Source organism: Pelophylax lessonae (genome assembly GCF_965119305.1).
Source record: "Pelophylax lessonae genome assembly, chromosome: 2".
In the NCBI taxonomy this organism is placed as follows: Eukaryota; Metazoa; Chordata; class Amphibia; order Anura; family Ranidae; genus Pelophylax; species Pelophylax lessonae.
In genome coordinates, this window is record NC_138769.1 from 632,918,912 (window position 1) to 632,937,839 (window position 18,928).

The following is an 18,928-nucleotide window of genomic DNA, read 5'->3' on the forward strand; positions in this document are numbered from 1 at the left end:
TGCGGCCGTTGACCCTACTCCCATGGAGGTAGGAACTATACGCCCACCTTTATCAACTACTGAACGATCCAGAAGGAGATCCAGAAATCTCTGCATGTACTGCGCATCCCCGGATCATTTGATATGCGTCTGTCCCCTTGTCCGCAAAAAAGAGGGTGAGTGTTCACATGTCTTGCTAGGAGGATTAACGACTTCCTTTTCTAACCCCTATCTTTTTGTTCATTTAACATTACAGTGGGACCAGACTAGGATCACCACCAAGGCTATGATCGACACTAGATCTTGTGGAAACTATATTGATACACGTTTTGTTACCTTAAATAAAATACCTATTATTTCAAAGCTTAAACCTGTTTCTGTTAGTTTCATTAACGGTATTCCATTGTCTTCTGGTCCAATCACCAACCAGACACAGGCACTCCTTGCCACTGCCAACGAGTCTCATGTGGAGACCATCACCTTTGATATACTATCCTCACCCCATTTTTCCATTATTTTGGGACTTCCCTGGTTACACACACACCAACGAATCATGGATTGGAAAAGACGGACTTTGGCCTTCCCCTATTCACTATTGTGAGATTACGTGTAACCTCCCATCTTATGGAAAGATCCTGTCTGTGGTGTCAGATGAGATTGCACCACTATGCTATCAGGATCTGTCCAAAGTATTCCTTGAGAAAAATGCTCAAGTGTTGCCTCCCCATAGGGATTATGATTGCACTATCGATCTACTCCCTAACAGCAAATTGCCTTTCGGTCATGTTTATCCCCTTTCACAGGATGAACTTTCTCATCTCAAGGAATACTTGGATGAGAATTTGAAAAAAGGGTTCATCAGACCCTCTACTTCTTCCACAGCTGCAGGACTTTTCTTTGTCCGCAATAAGGATTCCAGTCTTAGGCCTATTATCGATTATAGGCAATTAAACACGATTACGATAAAGGATCGCTATCCTTTGCCGCTCATCCCTGAACTCATTGAACAAGTGCGTGGGGCTACTTACTTCTCTAAATTAGACCTGAAAGGGGCATACAACCTAATCCGAATCCGTGACGGAGATGAGTGGAAAACAGCATTCAGAACCAGATACGGATTATTCGAATATCTTGTGATGCCATTCGGGTTGTGTAATGCTCCCGCAGCCTTCCAAAGGTTCATAAACGACATCTTTAGAGACTTACTTGATGTCTGTGTCGTAGTATACCTGGACGATATACTTATCTATTCGCGATCTATGCCTGAACATATAAAACATGTAAGACTTGTGTTATCCAGATTACTCTCACACAATCTATACGTGAAATTAAAAAAATGCTTATTTCTTAAGGAAGAAATATTATTTCTAGGATACATCATATCCAAAACTGGAATTAAGATGGATATGAGCAAGATATCCTGTATTCAAGACTGGCCTATACCAACAACTCGTAAGGCATTACAGCGATTCCTTGGATTCTCCAACTTCTATAGGAAGTTCATCAAGAACTTTTCCGCTATTGTGAGACCTCTCACACAACTGACAAGTATAAAGAAACCATTCAAATGGTCAGAAGAAGCGAATCAAGCTTTCTGCTTGTTAAAATCAAGCTTTACCTCTGCTCCCATACTACGCCATCCAGACCCATCCCTCCAATATATTCTGGAGGTAGATGCGTCAAATATGGCAGTAGGAGCAGTTCTCTCCCAACGACCAACAAATACTTCACCACTCCACCCAGTTGCTTTCTTTTCAAAATCACTAAGCAGCCCAGAGGTGAACTACCCAGTAGGTGAAAAGGAGTTACTTGCCATAAAACTGGCACTGGAGAATTGGCGACATCTACTCGAAGGTACCCAGTTACCAATACTCATATATACAGATCATAAAAACCTTCAATACCTCCAGACTAACAAAACTCTCTCCCACCGACAGGTACGATGGTCATTATTCTTCCTAAGATTCAACTTCCAAGTGACCTACACGCCTGCAGACAAAAATAAAAAAGCGGATGCGCTATCACGATTAATCGAAGATAACTGCGCCGAAATCCCTTCCATTCCCATAATACCCTATGAACGTATTATTGGTGTTGTCCGTTCCTTGAAGGAAGAGATTTTGCACAGTATAGGATTGGATTCACCTCCACCACAACTTAGTACTGATGCAGAAGGCTTCCTCTATTACAACAACAAACTTTACATACCCCCTACTATGCGCACCAAGATCTTGGAGTTGTCACATGATGTGCCCATGGCAGGACATATGGGTATGACGAAAACCCTTAATTTGCTTACCAGGCAGTTTTGGTGGCCTGATATGAAGACGTCTGTACAAAAATTTGTTTCTTCATGTGACATCTGTGCAAGGTCCAAGATTGACACTACAAAACCATCTGGTCTACTCTGCAGTCTACCAATACCCCAGGTTCCATGGGAAGTTATGTCCTTAGACATTATAGTAGAACTACCACCTTCTAAGGGATTTAATACCATTCTAGTGTCAGTGGACCACTTGACAAAGATGGCACATTTCATTGCTATCCGTAGACTACCTTCGTCTAAACAAACAGCGGAACTACTGATGAAACATGTGTTCAAGTTGCATGGAATTCCAAAGACTCTTTTGTCCGACCGTGGTTCACAGTTCATCTCTAAATTTTGGCAAGCACTTTGTCAAATATTACGGATTGAGCGAAAGCTCACTTCTCCCTATCATCCTCAGACCAACGGACAGACTGAAAGAGTCAACCAGTGCATTGAGCAATATCTACGTTGCTATACATCATACCTACAGGATGATTGGGTGGATCTCCTCCCTCTGGCGGAATTTGCTTACAACAATGCAACTCACAGTACTACTAAGCAAAGTCCGTTCTACTTGAATTATGGGTTTCATCCCACTCTTCTTCCACCACGCATCCTGCCATCAAGTAACCCAGTAGCCTCGGATTACCTTACCCAAATAAAAGACTCTCTGGGTTTACTCAATACCACTATATCACACGCTCATAGTCAACAAAAAAGGTACTACGACCTTCGTAGAAGACCTTCTCCTCAGTATGCTATTGGGGACCTTGTTTGGCTATCAACAAGAAACTTAAGATTAAAAATCCCTAGCAAAAAACTTGGACCTCTATTTTTGGGACCCTTCCCAATTAAGAAACTTATTGGAAAAGCTGCAGTACAGCTCACCTTACCAGCAGATCTTAAGATCCATCCCATCTTCCATGTGTCGCTACTGAAGCCCCATGTTCCTAACCAAGGAATAAGGCCTACCATCTTGCCTCCACCTCCAATACAAGTTGAAGGCGGAGAAGAATATGAGATCAAAGAGATTTTGGATTCTCGCATCCATAGAGGAAGACTCCAGTATCTCATAAGATGGAAGAACTATGGACCCCAAGACGACACCTGGTTGGATACCTCTGATGTTCATGCACCTAGGCTTATACGAAGGTTTCACTCGAAATACCCAGAGAAACCAGTGCTATAGGCCTTCCGGAGCCGGCATTAAGGGGGGGGGGGTACTGTAAGATTCTGGTACCTCTGGTACCCTTAATAATCTATTTCCTTCCAAATATGCATCCCACCTTTTTTACTAGGTGGTATGCATACACCTTTAAGACAGATGATGTCATCGCTGAGCGCCGCAGAGCGGCTATTTCAACCGCCGGCGTTCTCACTCACATCGTTCGTTCAACCTGCCTTGTGTATCCACATGCTTTCAAGCCTGTCTTGCTGTCGGAACCTCCAGCTGGTTGCTTCTACCTGGAGCAGACCGGAACCTCGCTATTGATCCCTGTATCTCGCTACCGGATCTTCCCCTCTCTACTGGACCCCTCTACTACTAACATTTACTAGTGATAAGTACCCCACAGGGGAATCCTCCATAACCTACTTACACTATCTATCATCTGCACTGTTGCATAGATTGCTAGCTCTTGAGCCTACTACCATCTACTATCTGCACTGTTACATAGATTGCTAGCTCTTGAGTCTACTACCATCTATCATCTGCACTGTTACATAGATTGCTTGTTCTTAAGTCTACTACCATCTATCCTTGCACTGGGTTAGTCTATCCTGTAATTGTCATCTGCTGTCCTTACTACCTGTCACCATACTCGACTACTAACCTATCTGCACTCTACCTAATACCATCTAGTACTCTCCTGAACAAACCTATCAAGTACTTACCATCTCTATCACTGTTCACACCTGTCCCTTCAGCACAACACCTTCATACTGTCATATACATTCCACCACTCCAGGAACATCTTATTGAGTGTGTATATTTCTGTATGTTGAAGCTGACAGGCCCACAGTGATGAGTCTGGAGAGTTGGATCTGGTTATTCAACACATCTCTACATGACTACTGAGTGGAGATTTTGCAGCTGCATATCCAGCCTACTACAAAAACGCAGGAGCGTTACAATCCCCAGCTGCCATCATGTTTTTTGTCAAGAAGATGGGTGGGTGAGGAACATAACGTGCCAGCAGGAAAGGCATCAGGTGCTACCATTGACATGTGTACCAGGGTTTGCCGTCCCCTGTGCTATGGCAAAGTACGGACAGAAGTACGGACAGTAAGATAACATAAATTGAAATCTGAGCAGGATTGTTGGGCTTTGGGTTTACCAGAGATTATAATTGTGGAAAGTTGAAAACGAAACAAACATTACTGGTTTGGGACCAAAAGCAGAGTGTTAAAGGTGTTAAAAAATCCTGGGGAATTCATAATTTTACTGTTGCTTGAATGAACCACTGGGGTTGATTTACTAAAACTGGAGCGTGCAAAATCTGGTGCAGCTGCACTTGGTAGTCAATCAGCTTCTAACTTCAGCTTGTTCAATTAAGCTTTGACAAAAAAAAAAAAAAGAAAACTGACTGGTTTCTATGCAGAGCTGCACCAGATTTTGCACTCTTCAGTTTTAATAAATCAACCGCAATGTGTTTACATGGTTTAATTTTTTTTTTTTTTTTAGAAGATGATAGAGTTGCTACACAACACAACTGCAGGTCACACCTTGGGATAGTAGACCAGAGGCCTGAGCATCTTGTAAGACAATATGTAGCCTCTAGCAACAACTGCATATGTATGTATGTATGTATGTATAATGGCCAGTTTCTACAAACCTTGATGGACAAATGCAGCGTGCTTTTGACATCAATTTCCTGAAATTATTCGGAATCAATTGCATATATATTTGCAGTCCTATAAACTTTTTTGAAAGGGCAGAAATCTGAATTATTCTTGGGGTTTACATTCTTTAACTTTAAACATTTCTAGTCAACATTGCCCTCTAGTGGAAAACCATGGATATAGCATGTCTTTAAAAAAGCTTCAGCAATAAAATGTTTTCAGTATTGTACACATAAAATTGGGCAATATTTTGTTCAATTGTTATGTGATATGAGCACTAATGAACAATATACAAAAATGTACAGCTGATTTTTTCCAAATATTCTTGTTGCTTTACTTGCTTTATTAAACTGTCCTGTAACTATGTGTTATCTACTGTTTTTACACAGAGTTGAAAGAGAGTCATGAGTTAGAGAAGAAAGTGCTTGAAGATGGTTTTGAAATATTGCGACTATCATTACAGGTAAGTGTGTGTAATTATTGTAATTATTATTATTATTACTATTATATCATTATTATTATTATTATTCAGGATTTATATAGCGCCAACAGTTTACGCAGCGTGTAAGAGAGACAATACAGTTAGGGAGACATTACAGTTACAATACTATAAAATACAAGAGGATTAAGAAGGCCCTGCTCAGAAGAGCTTACGATATAAAAGATTGGGGCAGGTGGTACAAAAGGTTGTAATTGTGGGGAATTAGCTGATAAAAGAGGTAAAAGATTAGTTAGTGGCATGATAGGCTTGATGATGAGTTTTCAGGGATCGCCTGGAGGCAGCTAAAGTAGGAGATAGCCATATAGGTTGTAGGTGGAGCATTCCAGAGGATGGGAGAGGCTCTTGAGAAATCCTGGAGACGAGCATGAGAGGAGGAGACAAGGGAGCTTGAGAGTAGGAGGTCTTGAGAGGAGCGGAGAGGATAATTTGGGTGATTTTTAGAGACAAGATTGGTGATGTAGCTCGGGGCAGATTTGTGAATAGCTGTGTATGTTGTGGCTAGTATTTTGAATTTAATTTGCTGGGCGATCGGGAGACAGTGAAGGGATTGGCGCAGAGGGGTGGCAGGCACTAAGCGGTTGAAAAAGTGGATAAGCCTGGCAGCAGCATTCATGATAGACTGAAGAGGGGATAGCCTATGGAGAGGTAAGTCTATGAGAAGGGGGTTGCAATATTCGATCAAGAGATAACAAGGGAGTGAATGAATAGCTTGATATTTTCATTTGGTAAAAAGAAGCAAATTTTAAAGATGTTACGGAGGTGAAGTCTACACTCTTGGATTTGGGGCTGAAAGGACAGGTCAGAGTCTAGGATTACACCTAATACCCTGGCATGAGGGGAGGGATTGATGGTTGCATTACTGATTTTGATGGAAAAGTCATGGAGGGGGCATGGTTGGGGGGGAATATTACCAGCTCAGTTTTAGAGAGATTTAGTTTAAGGAAGTGGTGTGACATCCATGCTGATATGTCAGTTTGTAGGTTAGTAATGCGTGAGGAGACTGAAGGAGTGAGTTGAGGAGTAGACAGATAGATTTGGAAGCCAAGTGACCAAGGGAGGAGGTGTAGATAGAGAAGAGTAGGGTCCAAGAACAGAGCCTTGGGGGACCCCCACAGAAAGGGGCAATGGAGAGGAGGAGACCGAGTTGTGGGTAACACTGAAGGAGCGCTGCGATAGGTAGGAGGAGATCCAGGATAAAGCAGAATCTTGGAGGCCAAGGGAACGGAGTTTATTGAGAAGGAGCAAGTGGTCAACAGTATCAAATGCCGCAGAGAGGTCAAGTAATGGGAGTATGGAGTAGTGGCCATTGGTTTTAGCAGTTAGTAAATTGTTACTGAGTTTTAGTAAGGCAGTTTCTGTGGAGTGCTGTGAGCGAAAGCCAAACTGTAAGGAATCAAGAAGGTTATTTTCACTGAGACGAGAGCTAAGACGGTTGTAGACTAAGCGTTTTAGAAGTTTAGAGGTGAATGGGAGCAGTGAGATGGGTCTTAAGTTGTTCAGGTTGGTGGTGTCCAGCAAGGGCTTTTTAAGTATGGGAGTGATATGCGCATGTTTTAGAGGGGAGGGGAAGGTGCCACTAAGGAGGGAGAAATTGAAGATGTGAGTGAGGGAGCATAGAATAGAATAGGAGGGTGACTGTAGTAGTTGTGAGGGAACAGGATCCAGGGGACAGTTGGTTAGGTGGACATCTGAGAAAAGTTTTTTAACCTCTTCAGTAGTAGCCAGTTCAAAAAAGGAGTGTGTTGACTGTGCTGTTAGGCAAGGTATGTTGCATCAATCTTGTCTTTGAAGTGATTTGCAATCTTTTGGGCAGTGAGTAAGTGGGTAGAGGGGGAGGGGGACAAAGCAGAAAGTTAAAGATTGAGAAGAGCCGACAGGGACTGGATGACACTGTATTAATGAGAGAGACAAAGAAGGATTTTTTGGCAGCATGGAGGCAAGAATTGTATTTTAGGAGGGCAGATATATAGAGGGTGAAGTCCTGCGGGCATTTGGTTTTACGCCACAGTCGTTCAAGAGCACGGCAATGTCTTTTGAGATTTCTACTGTTGTCATTTTGCCAGGGTTGCAATGGTTGGGCCTGATTCTATGTGTAGTTAGAGGAGCAAGTGCGTCCAGTGATGATGAGGGTCATATAGGTGGTCAGTAGCAGAACAGAGAAGAGAAGGGTTAAAGTGGCAAAGGTTCCTACAAGTAATCGTTTGAGAGAGAGGGAATAGGATTATTATTATTATTATAGTAAATTAAATGTCAAATGCTGGCTTGTTTACCACCTTTCCAGAGTTGAGCAAAGTTCTTGAAGTATCTTCATACAGCTTTTGTTATTCTGCTTTAGTTAAACTGCGGAGGTGAAACTGTGCAACACTGGTGACTGAGACACTCAGGAAAGAGACATGGTGTCCGTGCCTCCCCATAGGCCGCTTTAAATTTATAGGGAGATTAGGTAGTCAAGCATTTGTCAATTGATCAATATAGGATCTGATTTGAGACACATGAATATGGGAGGGGAGATTGACAATACCAGACCAGCCACAGATACGGGCAAGGGTCGTAAAAGGTAATTGAGTCTCTTGATTACTCAAGCCAAATGCAGTTAAGAATCAATCACCAGTTATGTTGCTAATGCAGTGTATTTGTTATAGAGCTAGCATTCAATACATAAGTTTAAAGATATGGCAGGAGAGGATATTACCAAAAAATAAAGAGTAGTGTCAAGCAGAGCAGGGTGTACACATGGATAGTAGAAGACATTTACCAAAAAAAGAGCAGTGTCAGAGTCAGGCAGAACAGTGTGTACACATGGATAGTAGAAGACATTTATCAAAAAATAAAGAGCAGTGTAAGATTCAGGCAGAGCAGGAAGTATGCATGGATAGTAGAAGACAATGTAATGTAAGAAATCACATAGCCTTTTTGTTTTGGGGATTCTAAGGGAGAATAAAAGCTCAGCTTCAACTCACTACTAATCAGTTGCTACATGCATGTAAGAATAAAAAAGCAGCTATTGCTGCAATACTGTCAGCCTGTAAACTTACTGGTCTGTGATCCAACACTGGTCTTCTTTTACAGTCAGGTCTATAAATATTGGGACATCGACACAATTCTAATTTTTTTGGCTCTATACACCATCACAATTGGTTTGAAATGAAACAAACAAGATTTGCTTTAACTGCAGACTTTCAGCTTTAATTTACATCCAAATCAGGTGAACGGTGTAGGAATTACAACAGTTTGTATATGTGCCTCCCACTTTTTAAGGGACCAAAAGTAATGGGATAGATTAACAATCATAAATCAAACTTTCACTTTTTAATACTTGGTTGCAAATCCTTTGCAGTCAATTACAGCCTGAAGTCTGGAACGCATAGACATCATCAGACGGTGGGTTTCATCCCTGGTGATGCTCTGCCAGGCCTCTACTGCATGTGTCTTCAGTTCCTGCTTGTTCTTGGGGCATTTTCCCTTAAATTTTGTCTTCAGCAAGTGAAATGCATGCTCAATCGGATTCAGGTCAGGTGACTGACTTGGCCATTGCATAACATTCCACTTCTTTCCCTTAAAAAACTCTTTGGTTGCTTTCGCAGTATGCTTTGGGTCATTGGCCATCTGCACTGTGAAGCGCCGTGCAATGAGTTCTGAAGCATTTGGCTGAATATGAGCAGATAATATTGCCCGAAACACTTCAGAATTCATCCTGCTGCTTTTGTCAGCAGTCATATCATCAATAAATACAAGAGAACCAGTTCCATTGGCAGCCATACATGATGAGATGGTATGCTTTGGATCATGAGCAGTTCCTTTCCTTCTCCATACTCTTCTCTTCCCATCACTCTGGTACAAGTTGATCTTCGTCTCATCTGTCCATAGGATGTTGTTCCAGAACTGTGAAGGCTTTTTTAGATGTTATTTGGCAAACTCTAATCTGGCCTTCCTGTTTTTGAGGCTCATCAATGGTTTACAACTTGTGGTGAACACTCTGTTTTCACTCTGGTGAAGTCTTCTCTTGATTATTGACTTTGACACACATACACCTACCTCCTGGAGAGTGTTCTTGATCTGGCCAACTGCTGTGAAGGGTGTTTTCTCTACCAGGGAAATAATTCTTCGCCATCCTCCACAGTTGTTTTCCATGGTCTTCTGGGGCTTTTGGTGTTGCTGAGCTTAGCGGTGCATTCTTTCTTTTTAAGGATGTTTCAAACAGTTGATTTGGCCACACCTAATGTTTTTGCTATCTCTCTGATGGATTTGTTTTGTTTTTTCAGCCTAATGATGGCTTGCTTCACTGATAGTGACAGCTCTTTGGATCTCATATTGAGAGTTGACAGCAACAGATTCCAAATGCAAATAGCACACTTGAAATTAACTCTGGACCTTTTATCTGCTCCTTGTAAATGGGATAATGAGGGAAAAACACACACCTGGCCATGGAACAGCTGAGCAGCCAATTGTCCCATTACTTTTGGTCCCTTAAAAAGTAGGAGGCACATATACAAACTGTTGTAATTCCTACACCTTTCACCTGATTTGGATGTAAATACCCTCAAATTAATGCTGAAAGTCTTCAGTTAAAGTATATCTTGTTTGTTTCATTTCAAATCCATTGTGGTGGTGTATAGAGTCAAAAAGATTAGAATTGTGTCGATTTCCCAATATTTATGGACCTGACTGTAACTTTTCCTTATCTGAAAACTGGTGGTAATTCTTTAAAGCGGAAGTAAACCCATCAATTTGATAGTTTTAAAAAACAGTTAACATTCCATGCATGCCAGAAATGTTAGCTGTCACATTGGTTGTGCTTTCAACTAAACTGTCAAACTATCCAATATCTGGTGTCATAAAGGATCACATCATGGCAGTTGCAAAATAAACAGAGGCCAAGATGGCAGCTCCCTTAGCTGAAAATGATAGGAGGGTTTATTTTAACTTTAGGAATTTGTTGCTGCCATAGCAACGGGTTCTTAAAGTGGCAGTAGTAACAACTACCTGAATTTGCCTCATGAGTCGGTAATGCGTCGGTGCAGGTACTTCTTAAGGGAACTACCAACAGAAAAGTTCTGTTGGGACTGTTTTGTATTTCAGTGTCAGTCTTGTCTTATATATAATGAAGGTTACAGTGTGAACTTGTGTAAAAAAAAAAAAATATATTAATCTTTCATAGACCTCTGTATTAAAGTAATACCAGGAAGTCCCCTTCCCCATCTTGGTTTCCATAAACTGCCCAACATCATCCTGATCTGATACTGGAAGTTTGTATTGGACATATCTGCATATATGGTTATTGACTGTAATTGTAAAATTTATTTTCTCATGAAGTCCTATTTTCTCCCACAGGATCAAGTTGATACTTTGACGTTCCAGAACCATTCGTTAAGAGACCGGGCAAAAATGTTTGAAGAAGCACTAATGAAGAGCACTAAGGAACAGCTGGAGGTGATTTCTTTCATTATCTTTTTCAGCAGTTACAATTTAAACTCTCCTCTTTCCAACCCCTTTCTTTATGGTATCATCCGGTGTAAATTTTCAAGTAGCACTACCCCCTAGGGAGTTGCTGAGAATTACACTTCTTGGATTCCCCTGGGTTACCCATGGGATTTGTTTTTGTTGTGTTTTTATTGGAACTTGAATGGGAGAAGGGATGAGAGGGATACTCCACCTTGAGCTATGCACAATTCCAGAGGACAACTGACTGTAGAATGCGGCAAGGCCGCTGCTTCACCTTGCCACTGAAGTGAAGATAAAGAATATGTACTCTCGTTTAGGTTACTCTTCAGGGTCTAACATGGCACCCCCTTTCTCACTGATTGTGTGCGCTGACCTTCTGTTCACTGACACCCTACTGGAGTGGTCCCCTTCCTAGGCCGACCCCTGGCAAGCTCCCCATTACTCACACACACAGTTTTTTCCAAGGCCGCTTTCCCAAGTCCACTTGTCAGCTTCCTGGACCTCCTGGCCTAGCACCACACTTTGACTCACTAGGCCGACTGCCTGTGACCACCTTCCATGCAGACAGGAGGAGAGACAGCCGTCACCCTCCTCCTGGGACCTGGCTTCCCACCCAAAGACACCCTGTTACATGTACCCCTGGCTTTTATGACGTATCACAGGATGCACCACTCTTGTGCCAACCCACTGGGACAGCCACAAAAGCCTGTGTGTCACTGGCTGGGTTTCCTCCACTGTCCAACAGGCTCCCCTATTGGATAAAATGGGGACACTCCCTCAGCCCAGATGAATCACCCACTGGGCACATGCAACAGGCATAACTACAGATCAGGCTCCCCTGTGAAGCAGGCAGAGCAAACTATTTTTCCTAGCACCAACCTAGGAGGGTGCTACATTTACATGACCTAAAACAGTTATGTTAGAATGTTTTGCCTGCTAACAATGGTTAGATAGACCCAGAAGCATTGGGAAAACCTTTTTTTGTTTTTTCTTTTAGCCAAACCACCAGTTAGCTGGTATCTGTATGATCAGTGTAGCATACACTCTACTGCAACCCAAACCTATTAGTACTTTCACCTTATGTACTCTGGAACCTGTACACGTGTCTGTGTGTATCATGGGAACAAAGTAAATACTGTGAAGTTATGATTTGCTTGTCCATGCAAGATGCATCAGTGTATACACATAAGCTTAAAGGATAGGTTTACCTTTAGGGAAAACATAATAAATGCACATCATTTTGCAAGAAAAAAATGTGCATTTATTATTTTTTCCCTAAGGAGGATCAGGGGTGCAATGCCAGACTCCTGCAGACAAACCCTACAGCTCTCAGCCGATACCTTCATATGGGCTGACTGTTTACAAGCTGCAGGGCTTGTGAATGAACTACGAGGCTGCTCATTATCAATCTCACAGTTCATTCGGAACCACTAATTGCAGTTCTTGCATTCACAGGAAACTGTGAATAAATTACATGGATGTGTGGGTGGAGCACCACAAAGCTGCAATGTTTTCCAATGGTAACAGCGAGCAAGGGGAGAAGATCCCCCGCTTGCTGTCATGGAGAGGGGAGAGACTGCAGCTGCTGGAACATGTAACATGTTCCAAAAGGTAAACTTATCCTTTAACTGAATAAGGCTCTATTTGTAGATCAGATATACATTTCATCTGCACATACAAGAATTAGTCAAAATACATTGTAGCAAAAATATAGTCAGAACCTATTTATCAGTAAAGCCCGCAAACACTGTTTTTAGGCTGTATTTACACAGTAAGTGTAATTCAGAGTGAGCCTACCAGGTTATCAAACATGGTGGGTGAGGAACCCTGGGTTGTATAAAGTATGCCCATGGTGCTTAGATGAAAGTTTTTTGGGTGTCCCTTACTCCCCCTGGGTTAATGGACAAATCCTTGGCAGCTTATAGTCACATTCAGCTTGTATACTAAAATGGTAGGCTGTTCTTTTTTTAAAACAATAGATCACCAGGGGTTTGAAATTTGAGCTCCTTTACAGCCTAAAAACCCACCTCCATTATTGTATATGCCAGTTTTTGGTGGTTCTTCATTCACTCACAGATGAAAAACAAATCTATTGCCTCTTTATTATACAGAAATCTGTAATGATAGGTGTGCCTACAAGGGAAACGTAACACATTTATCTGCACTGCCCTCCTTTTCTCTACACTAATGTAGCCCTATAAATAATGCTATTTACACTCACTAACTGCGATATATATTCTTAATATAGGGTAAATAGTGCTATACTATTACTATACTATGTATTTAATACAATATCAACATAATTATTGGAATATTTTAACTTTGTAGCCACCTATCACTCTGTGTATAATACCTAATAACCATAACCACAAACATCAATACTATATACAATGTACCTATTCAATAACAGAACCATTACAAAAAAGTATTTACCAGAACAATGTAGTGATGTGTCCTATCATGTTAAAGCCATTTATTGAAGAAATTTAAAGTCATTCAACTACTTTTTCAGGTGCTAGCTTAGTTCCTAAAACATTGCTATTAAAAACTCTCATAACACCACTATGACAATCAGACTATATCTGTTCCTCCCCCATCCTCTAGGCCACTGCTCCCCAACCTTTTTATCGCCGTGGACCTGTCAACCTTTGATAATTTTACTGCGGCCCGCTGAGGGGGGGGGGGGCGTTTACTGTTTATATTTGAGATTGTTTTGATTTAATAATTTTAGTTTAATTGTATTTAAACATGCCTTCAAAATAAAATACAGTTACACCATAAAATTAATATAAAGTGATTTATTTTATTTAACAGTTACATTTTTTTTAACTTGCTAGAATGCTAAATCAATGAGAACCCTGAGCTTGTTTCTTTGCAACGAGACAGTTCCATCTGGGGGTAAAAGGAGACAATGACAACCGAAGTGTGTTGCTTTTGTCCAGTTTATTTCGTTGTATAGGAGAAGGTAAAGAGGTTGGAGTCGGCGCTACCTGGTATTATAGATATGCCAAGATCCTACAAAGTGGTCTTAAGACCATATAAATAGTGAATTGATGTGTAATAAATTAGTGCAGAATAAAGTGCATTGATGTGTAATAAATTAGTGCAGAATAAAGTGCAAAGTGCAAAGACTTGCAGAGACAATATCTGGGCTGAGTTGTGTAAGCCCTGAGAAATACTTAAAGTGCTGTGAAAAATATAAAACTGTGACACAAAGTGCAAAAAAATTATTTTATTGTGAAGTGCGAAAAATATATACTGTATATCAATACAAAATTGTGCACTAGGATCTTGATAACCTGAGTGGTAATGGAATGAAAAAACGGTGCCACTATAATAGTGTGGTGATGAAAGGGGGAGAGAGAAGCCCCCTATATGAGAACAAAATGTGTGCTGGACTAATGTCTGTTATAGGTGAAATATAATGGAGGTGAGTATAGAGGAACCCAGGTGCCTGTACCTGTAGTGTCCACTAGATGTAGCACTCACCCTTTCTTTCCACCTTAGAATTAAGATAAATGATATGACAGTGGATGGGATTCCAAATAGGGATGAATGGGGTCCAGACTGTGATAGTTGAGCCGGGGTCCAGAGAATCCTCACGGATAGGCCGGTCCCATCTAGGTGCTCAAACACAGAGAGATCCCCATGGTGTAGTATATACTTTCAGACATATAAGGCAAGTAATATCGACTCACGATTCAGGCTGATTGATTCAGTAGGTATTGCAGCGCGAGGAGCTTTGGCAAGCTGCAGACCGGAAGTGACATTTGACGTAGAGTAACGCCCTTAGGCATCACTTCCGTTCTGCAGCTTGCCAGCCTTTGGAACGCAGAAGCTCCTCGGCGCTGCAATACCTACTGAATCAATCAGCCTGAATCATGAGTCGATATTACTTGCCTTATATGTCTGACAGTATATACTACACCATGGAGATCTCTCTGTGTTTGAGCACCTAGTTGGGACCGGACTATCCGTGAGGATTCTCTGGACCCCGGCATTTGATCCACGGACCGGTGCCGGTCCATGGCCAGGGGGTTGGGGACCACTGCTCTGGGCCCATAAACATATGGTTTATTGGAGACATAAAAGACTGCTGCTACAGCATCTCTCGTCCACTGAGAAGACCACTGCTCCATATGCTCCTTCTAGCAGTGTTGTTTACATTCACAGACTCCTTCCAACACGTTTCGTCCCAAGGACTTTGTCGATGGAAAGGGCCAGCACATGTTAACATTCCCAGTTGTTTATCCTTTCCTCATGATCTCCAAAAATTCCATTGCCTCATTATGCTCTCCCGGGGTACATACACTTGTGAGTCTGCTCAACAGTAGCTTACCAATATGCTCCAATTCTTATTTATAGTCTACCATATAATGAGTCTAAATAATGGCCAATATATAGTATTATCATACATAATTATACACTCCTTCTATAAATCCTTCTAAATAAATCAAATACACACCATTATCATTTTAAATAAGATCAATACAATACATTAACAATTATTTTCATGAATTAGTATTTGTTTGTAGAGATAAATATATCTTAATAGGATGGTTACACACACACACACACACACACACCTCTCCAATTATATTCTTTCTATTCCTCAAAATTGTAGTCCTTAATTTCTTTTTTGGTGATTTTATTTTTAATGGGTGAAGAGAGAGAGAGAGAGAGAGAATATCAAGGAACAGGAAACAACTATTGGCAAAGAGATGAAAAGCACAAAAAGAACAGTTAACAGTTGCACACAGAGGAAGACAGGGGAAATAAGAGTTTTTTTAGACACTTGATAATCGGGAAGGAATTTAAATAAACAAAATCCTTGGTTTCAAATTTCCAGAAATTACACTTATCAGAAGAATCAAAGAGGAGGATTTATGAAAGAAAGAGCAAAAAAAGAGAATGAAGAGGAGGAAAGAAAGTAAAACATAAAACGAAAAATGAGTGTATTGGAAAAGGAATTTTTCATTTCAGTATTGAGAAATCTCTCTCCAGCCCATTTTAAAAAAATATCACAATGAAAATCCAAGAGGATTACAATTTTGGGCAACAGAAAGACTACTGTATATATATATATATATATATATATATATATATATATATATATATATATATATATATATATTAATTTATTGTTTAATTGTATAGAGTCATTTGCAATATATGACAATCCATTGTGTAATAATACATTTTAATGTATTGTGTTGTTATAATTTAAATTTAAATTAACCACTTTACCACTGGAGGATTTTGCTGTCTTACGTCTGGGCCAATTTTTGCGATTCGGCACTGTGCGATTTTAACTGACAATTGCACGGTCGTGCGACGCCGTACCCAAACTAAATTTACGTCCTTTTTTTCCCACAAACAGGGCTTTCTTTTGGTGGTATTTGATCACCTGTGCAATTTTTAGTTTTTGCGCTATAAACAAAAAAAGAGCGTAAATTTTGAAAAAATAACAATATTTTTCAAATTTTTTTATGTGAAATTCCCCCCAAAAAAATGTAAAAATCTAATTTTTTTTTAATTTTTGGCCAATTTGTTTTCTGCTACCTATGTTTGGTAAAAAAATAACAATAAGCGTATTTTGATTGGTTTGCGCAAAAGTTATTGCGTTTACGAACTATGGGAAAGATTTCTGTAATTTTTGGTGTTTTTTTTTTTAACGAGTAATGGCGGTTTTTTTTTTGCGGGACTGCCACGTTGTGGTGGACAGATCGGACCCTTGACTGGCATTTTTGACACTTTTGGGGGTACCAGTGACATTACTACAGTAATCAGTGCTATAAATATGCACGGTTACTGTAAAAATGACACTGGCAGGGAAGGGGTTCATTTTATTGGAGAGGGAGGGGTTAATGTATGCCTGGTGCTTACTGACGTGTGTGGGGGAAGGTGACTGAGTGACACAGGGACAGATCGCAGGTTCAGCTAAGCTGAACCCTGCAATCTGACCCTGTATTTCACTTAGGAGATCTGCCCGCTTTGTTTACACAAGCGGGCGGATCTCCAGACTCGATTCCCCGATGACCAGGGAAGAGCGGCGGCGATTGCCGCCGCTCCTCCCCTGGCCCGACTCCCGCTGTGACTGAATACAGCGGGAGCGGGCCTCCGGCGGCTCGCACGCACTGCCCACAAGGGGAGGAGTCCAGCGACGTAGGTCTACGTCGCTGGACGGGAACGAGCCACTTTGCCGCAGTACGGTCAACGTGACCGGTCGGCAAGTGGTTAATATAAATAATGATTCCTTAATTATTTTTAATTATGATTCATTCTAATTCATTAATTTTATTTAGAAGGATTTATGTAAAGAGTGAATAATTATGCGTGCTAATATATAGGTTTTTTATATAGGCACTTTATATGCTAGACTATACCAATCAGCCATAACATCATGACCACCCACCATAACTCTTCGAGACATAGACTCCACTAGATCTCTGAAGGTATGCTATGGTTTCTGGCACCAAGTAATCGGTAGCAGATCCTTTAAATCCTGTAAGTTGCAAGGTGGGGCTTCCATGGATCTGCCTTTTTTCCCAGCACATCCCATAGGTGCTCGATTGGAGTAAGATCTGGAGAATGTGGAGGCCTAGTCAATACCTCAATCTTGTTGTTGTGTTCTTTAGACAAGGTCACCTTTTTTCCATTGTTCCAAGGTCCAGTTTTGATACTTATGTGCCCATTGTAGGCACTTTTGACTTTGTGAGTCCCTATGGGCACCCTGACTGGTCTGCACTGCAGCTACACAGCTCCATACACAACAAACTGCAATGCATTGTGTGTTTGGACACCTTTCTATCAGAACCAGCATAAACTTTTTCAGTAATTTGAACTATAGTAACTCTTCTATTGGCCTGTTGCCGGTTCACCAGTTTTCCTTCTTTGGACAACTTTTGGTAGGTCTTGACCACTGCAGACTGGGAACATCCCACAAGAGCTGCAGTTTTGGAGTTGCTCTTACCCAGTGGTCTAGCCATTATAATTTGGCCTTTGTGAAAGTTGCTCAAATCCTTATGCTTGCCCATTCCTTCTGCTTTCAACACATTGGCTTCAGAGATAACATGTTCACTTGCTGCCTAATATATCCCACCAGTGACAAAGCTAGACTTTCTTTCACCTCGAGCAAAGACTAAGTTTCAGTGTAAGCCAAGAAGCTGGTTTTTATTAAGGCCTGCTTCTGTGAGCTTTTCTTCCTTGCTTGCAGCACCCATCCTAAACCGCTGTGGGGATGAGGCTTGAAATCTCCACATAAAGGGCTGCTGCTTTTTTCTGGCGTGGAGGCTAGGGTTGCAACCTTTTCTTCAAGCCAATCCTAAACACTTTGGCGGCACACCAATTTATATTTTTTTATAGTATACACTATAGGATTGTAAAAGACCTGGGACATCTTTGGGTGCCCCAAGGAGAGCAGGAATATGGTGTGCATAGCATGCCACAGTGAAAAATGGGTGTGGCCAAATTGCTTTAAAAGTTGGAGGGGGCTTAAAGGACCATGACTATATAAAACAAAAGCATTCTTGTACCCATAAAATATACTAAGATTACTAAAACAAATGTCACTGTAAAAATATGAATACCTTATAAGCTGACACTGTCACTCAGTAGATCACTCAACAGTGCCACTCAGTAGATTAGTGGACAGTGTCACTCAGTAAAACAGTGGACGGCTTGTGGACAGTGTCAGTAAAGGAGAGGTTAGTGTCAGTAGGGCAGTGGACGGTATCAGTAGAGTAGTGGAAGGGGTCAGTAGGGGAGAGGATGGTGTCAGTAGCTCAGTGGACAGTGTCAGTAGGGCAGTGGACGGTGTCAGTGGGGCTGTGGACATTGTCAGTAGGGCAGAGGAC

The 18,928-nt window shown here is 41.2% G+C and overlaps 1 protein-coding gene across 3 annotated transcripts in view; it reads left to right on the forward strand.

The window, feature by feature from the left end:
* The window catches only part of MTUS2 (microtubule associated scaffold protein 2), a 991,417-nt gene that overhangs the window by 926,368 nt on the left and 46,121 nt on the right, over nt 1–18,928 (forward strand). For all 3 annotated transcript variants that reach the window (XM_082247669.1, XM_082247668.1, XM_082247670.1), the window contains 2 exons: nt 5,518–5,591; nt 10,962–11,060. In XM_082247669.1, the coding sequence (XP_082103795.1) occupies nt 5,518–5,591; nt 10,962–11,060 (173 nt within the window). The remainder of the gene's footprint in view (nt 1–5,517; nt 5,592–10,961; nt 11,061–18,928) is intronic.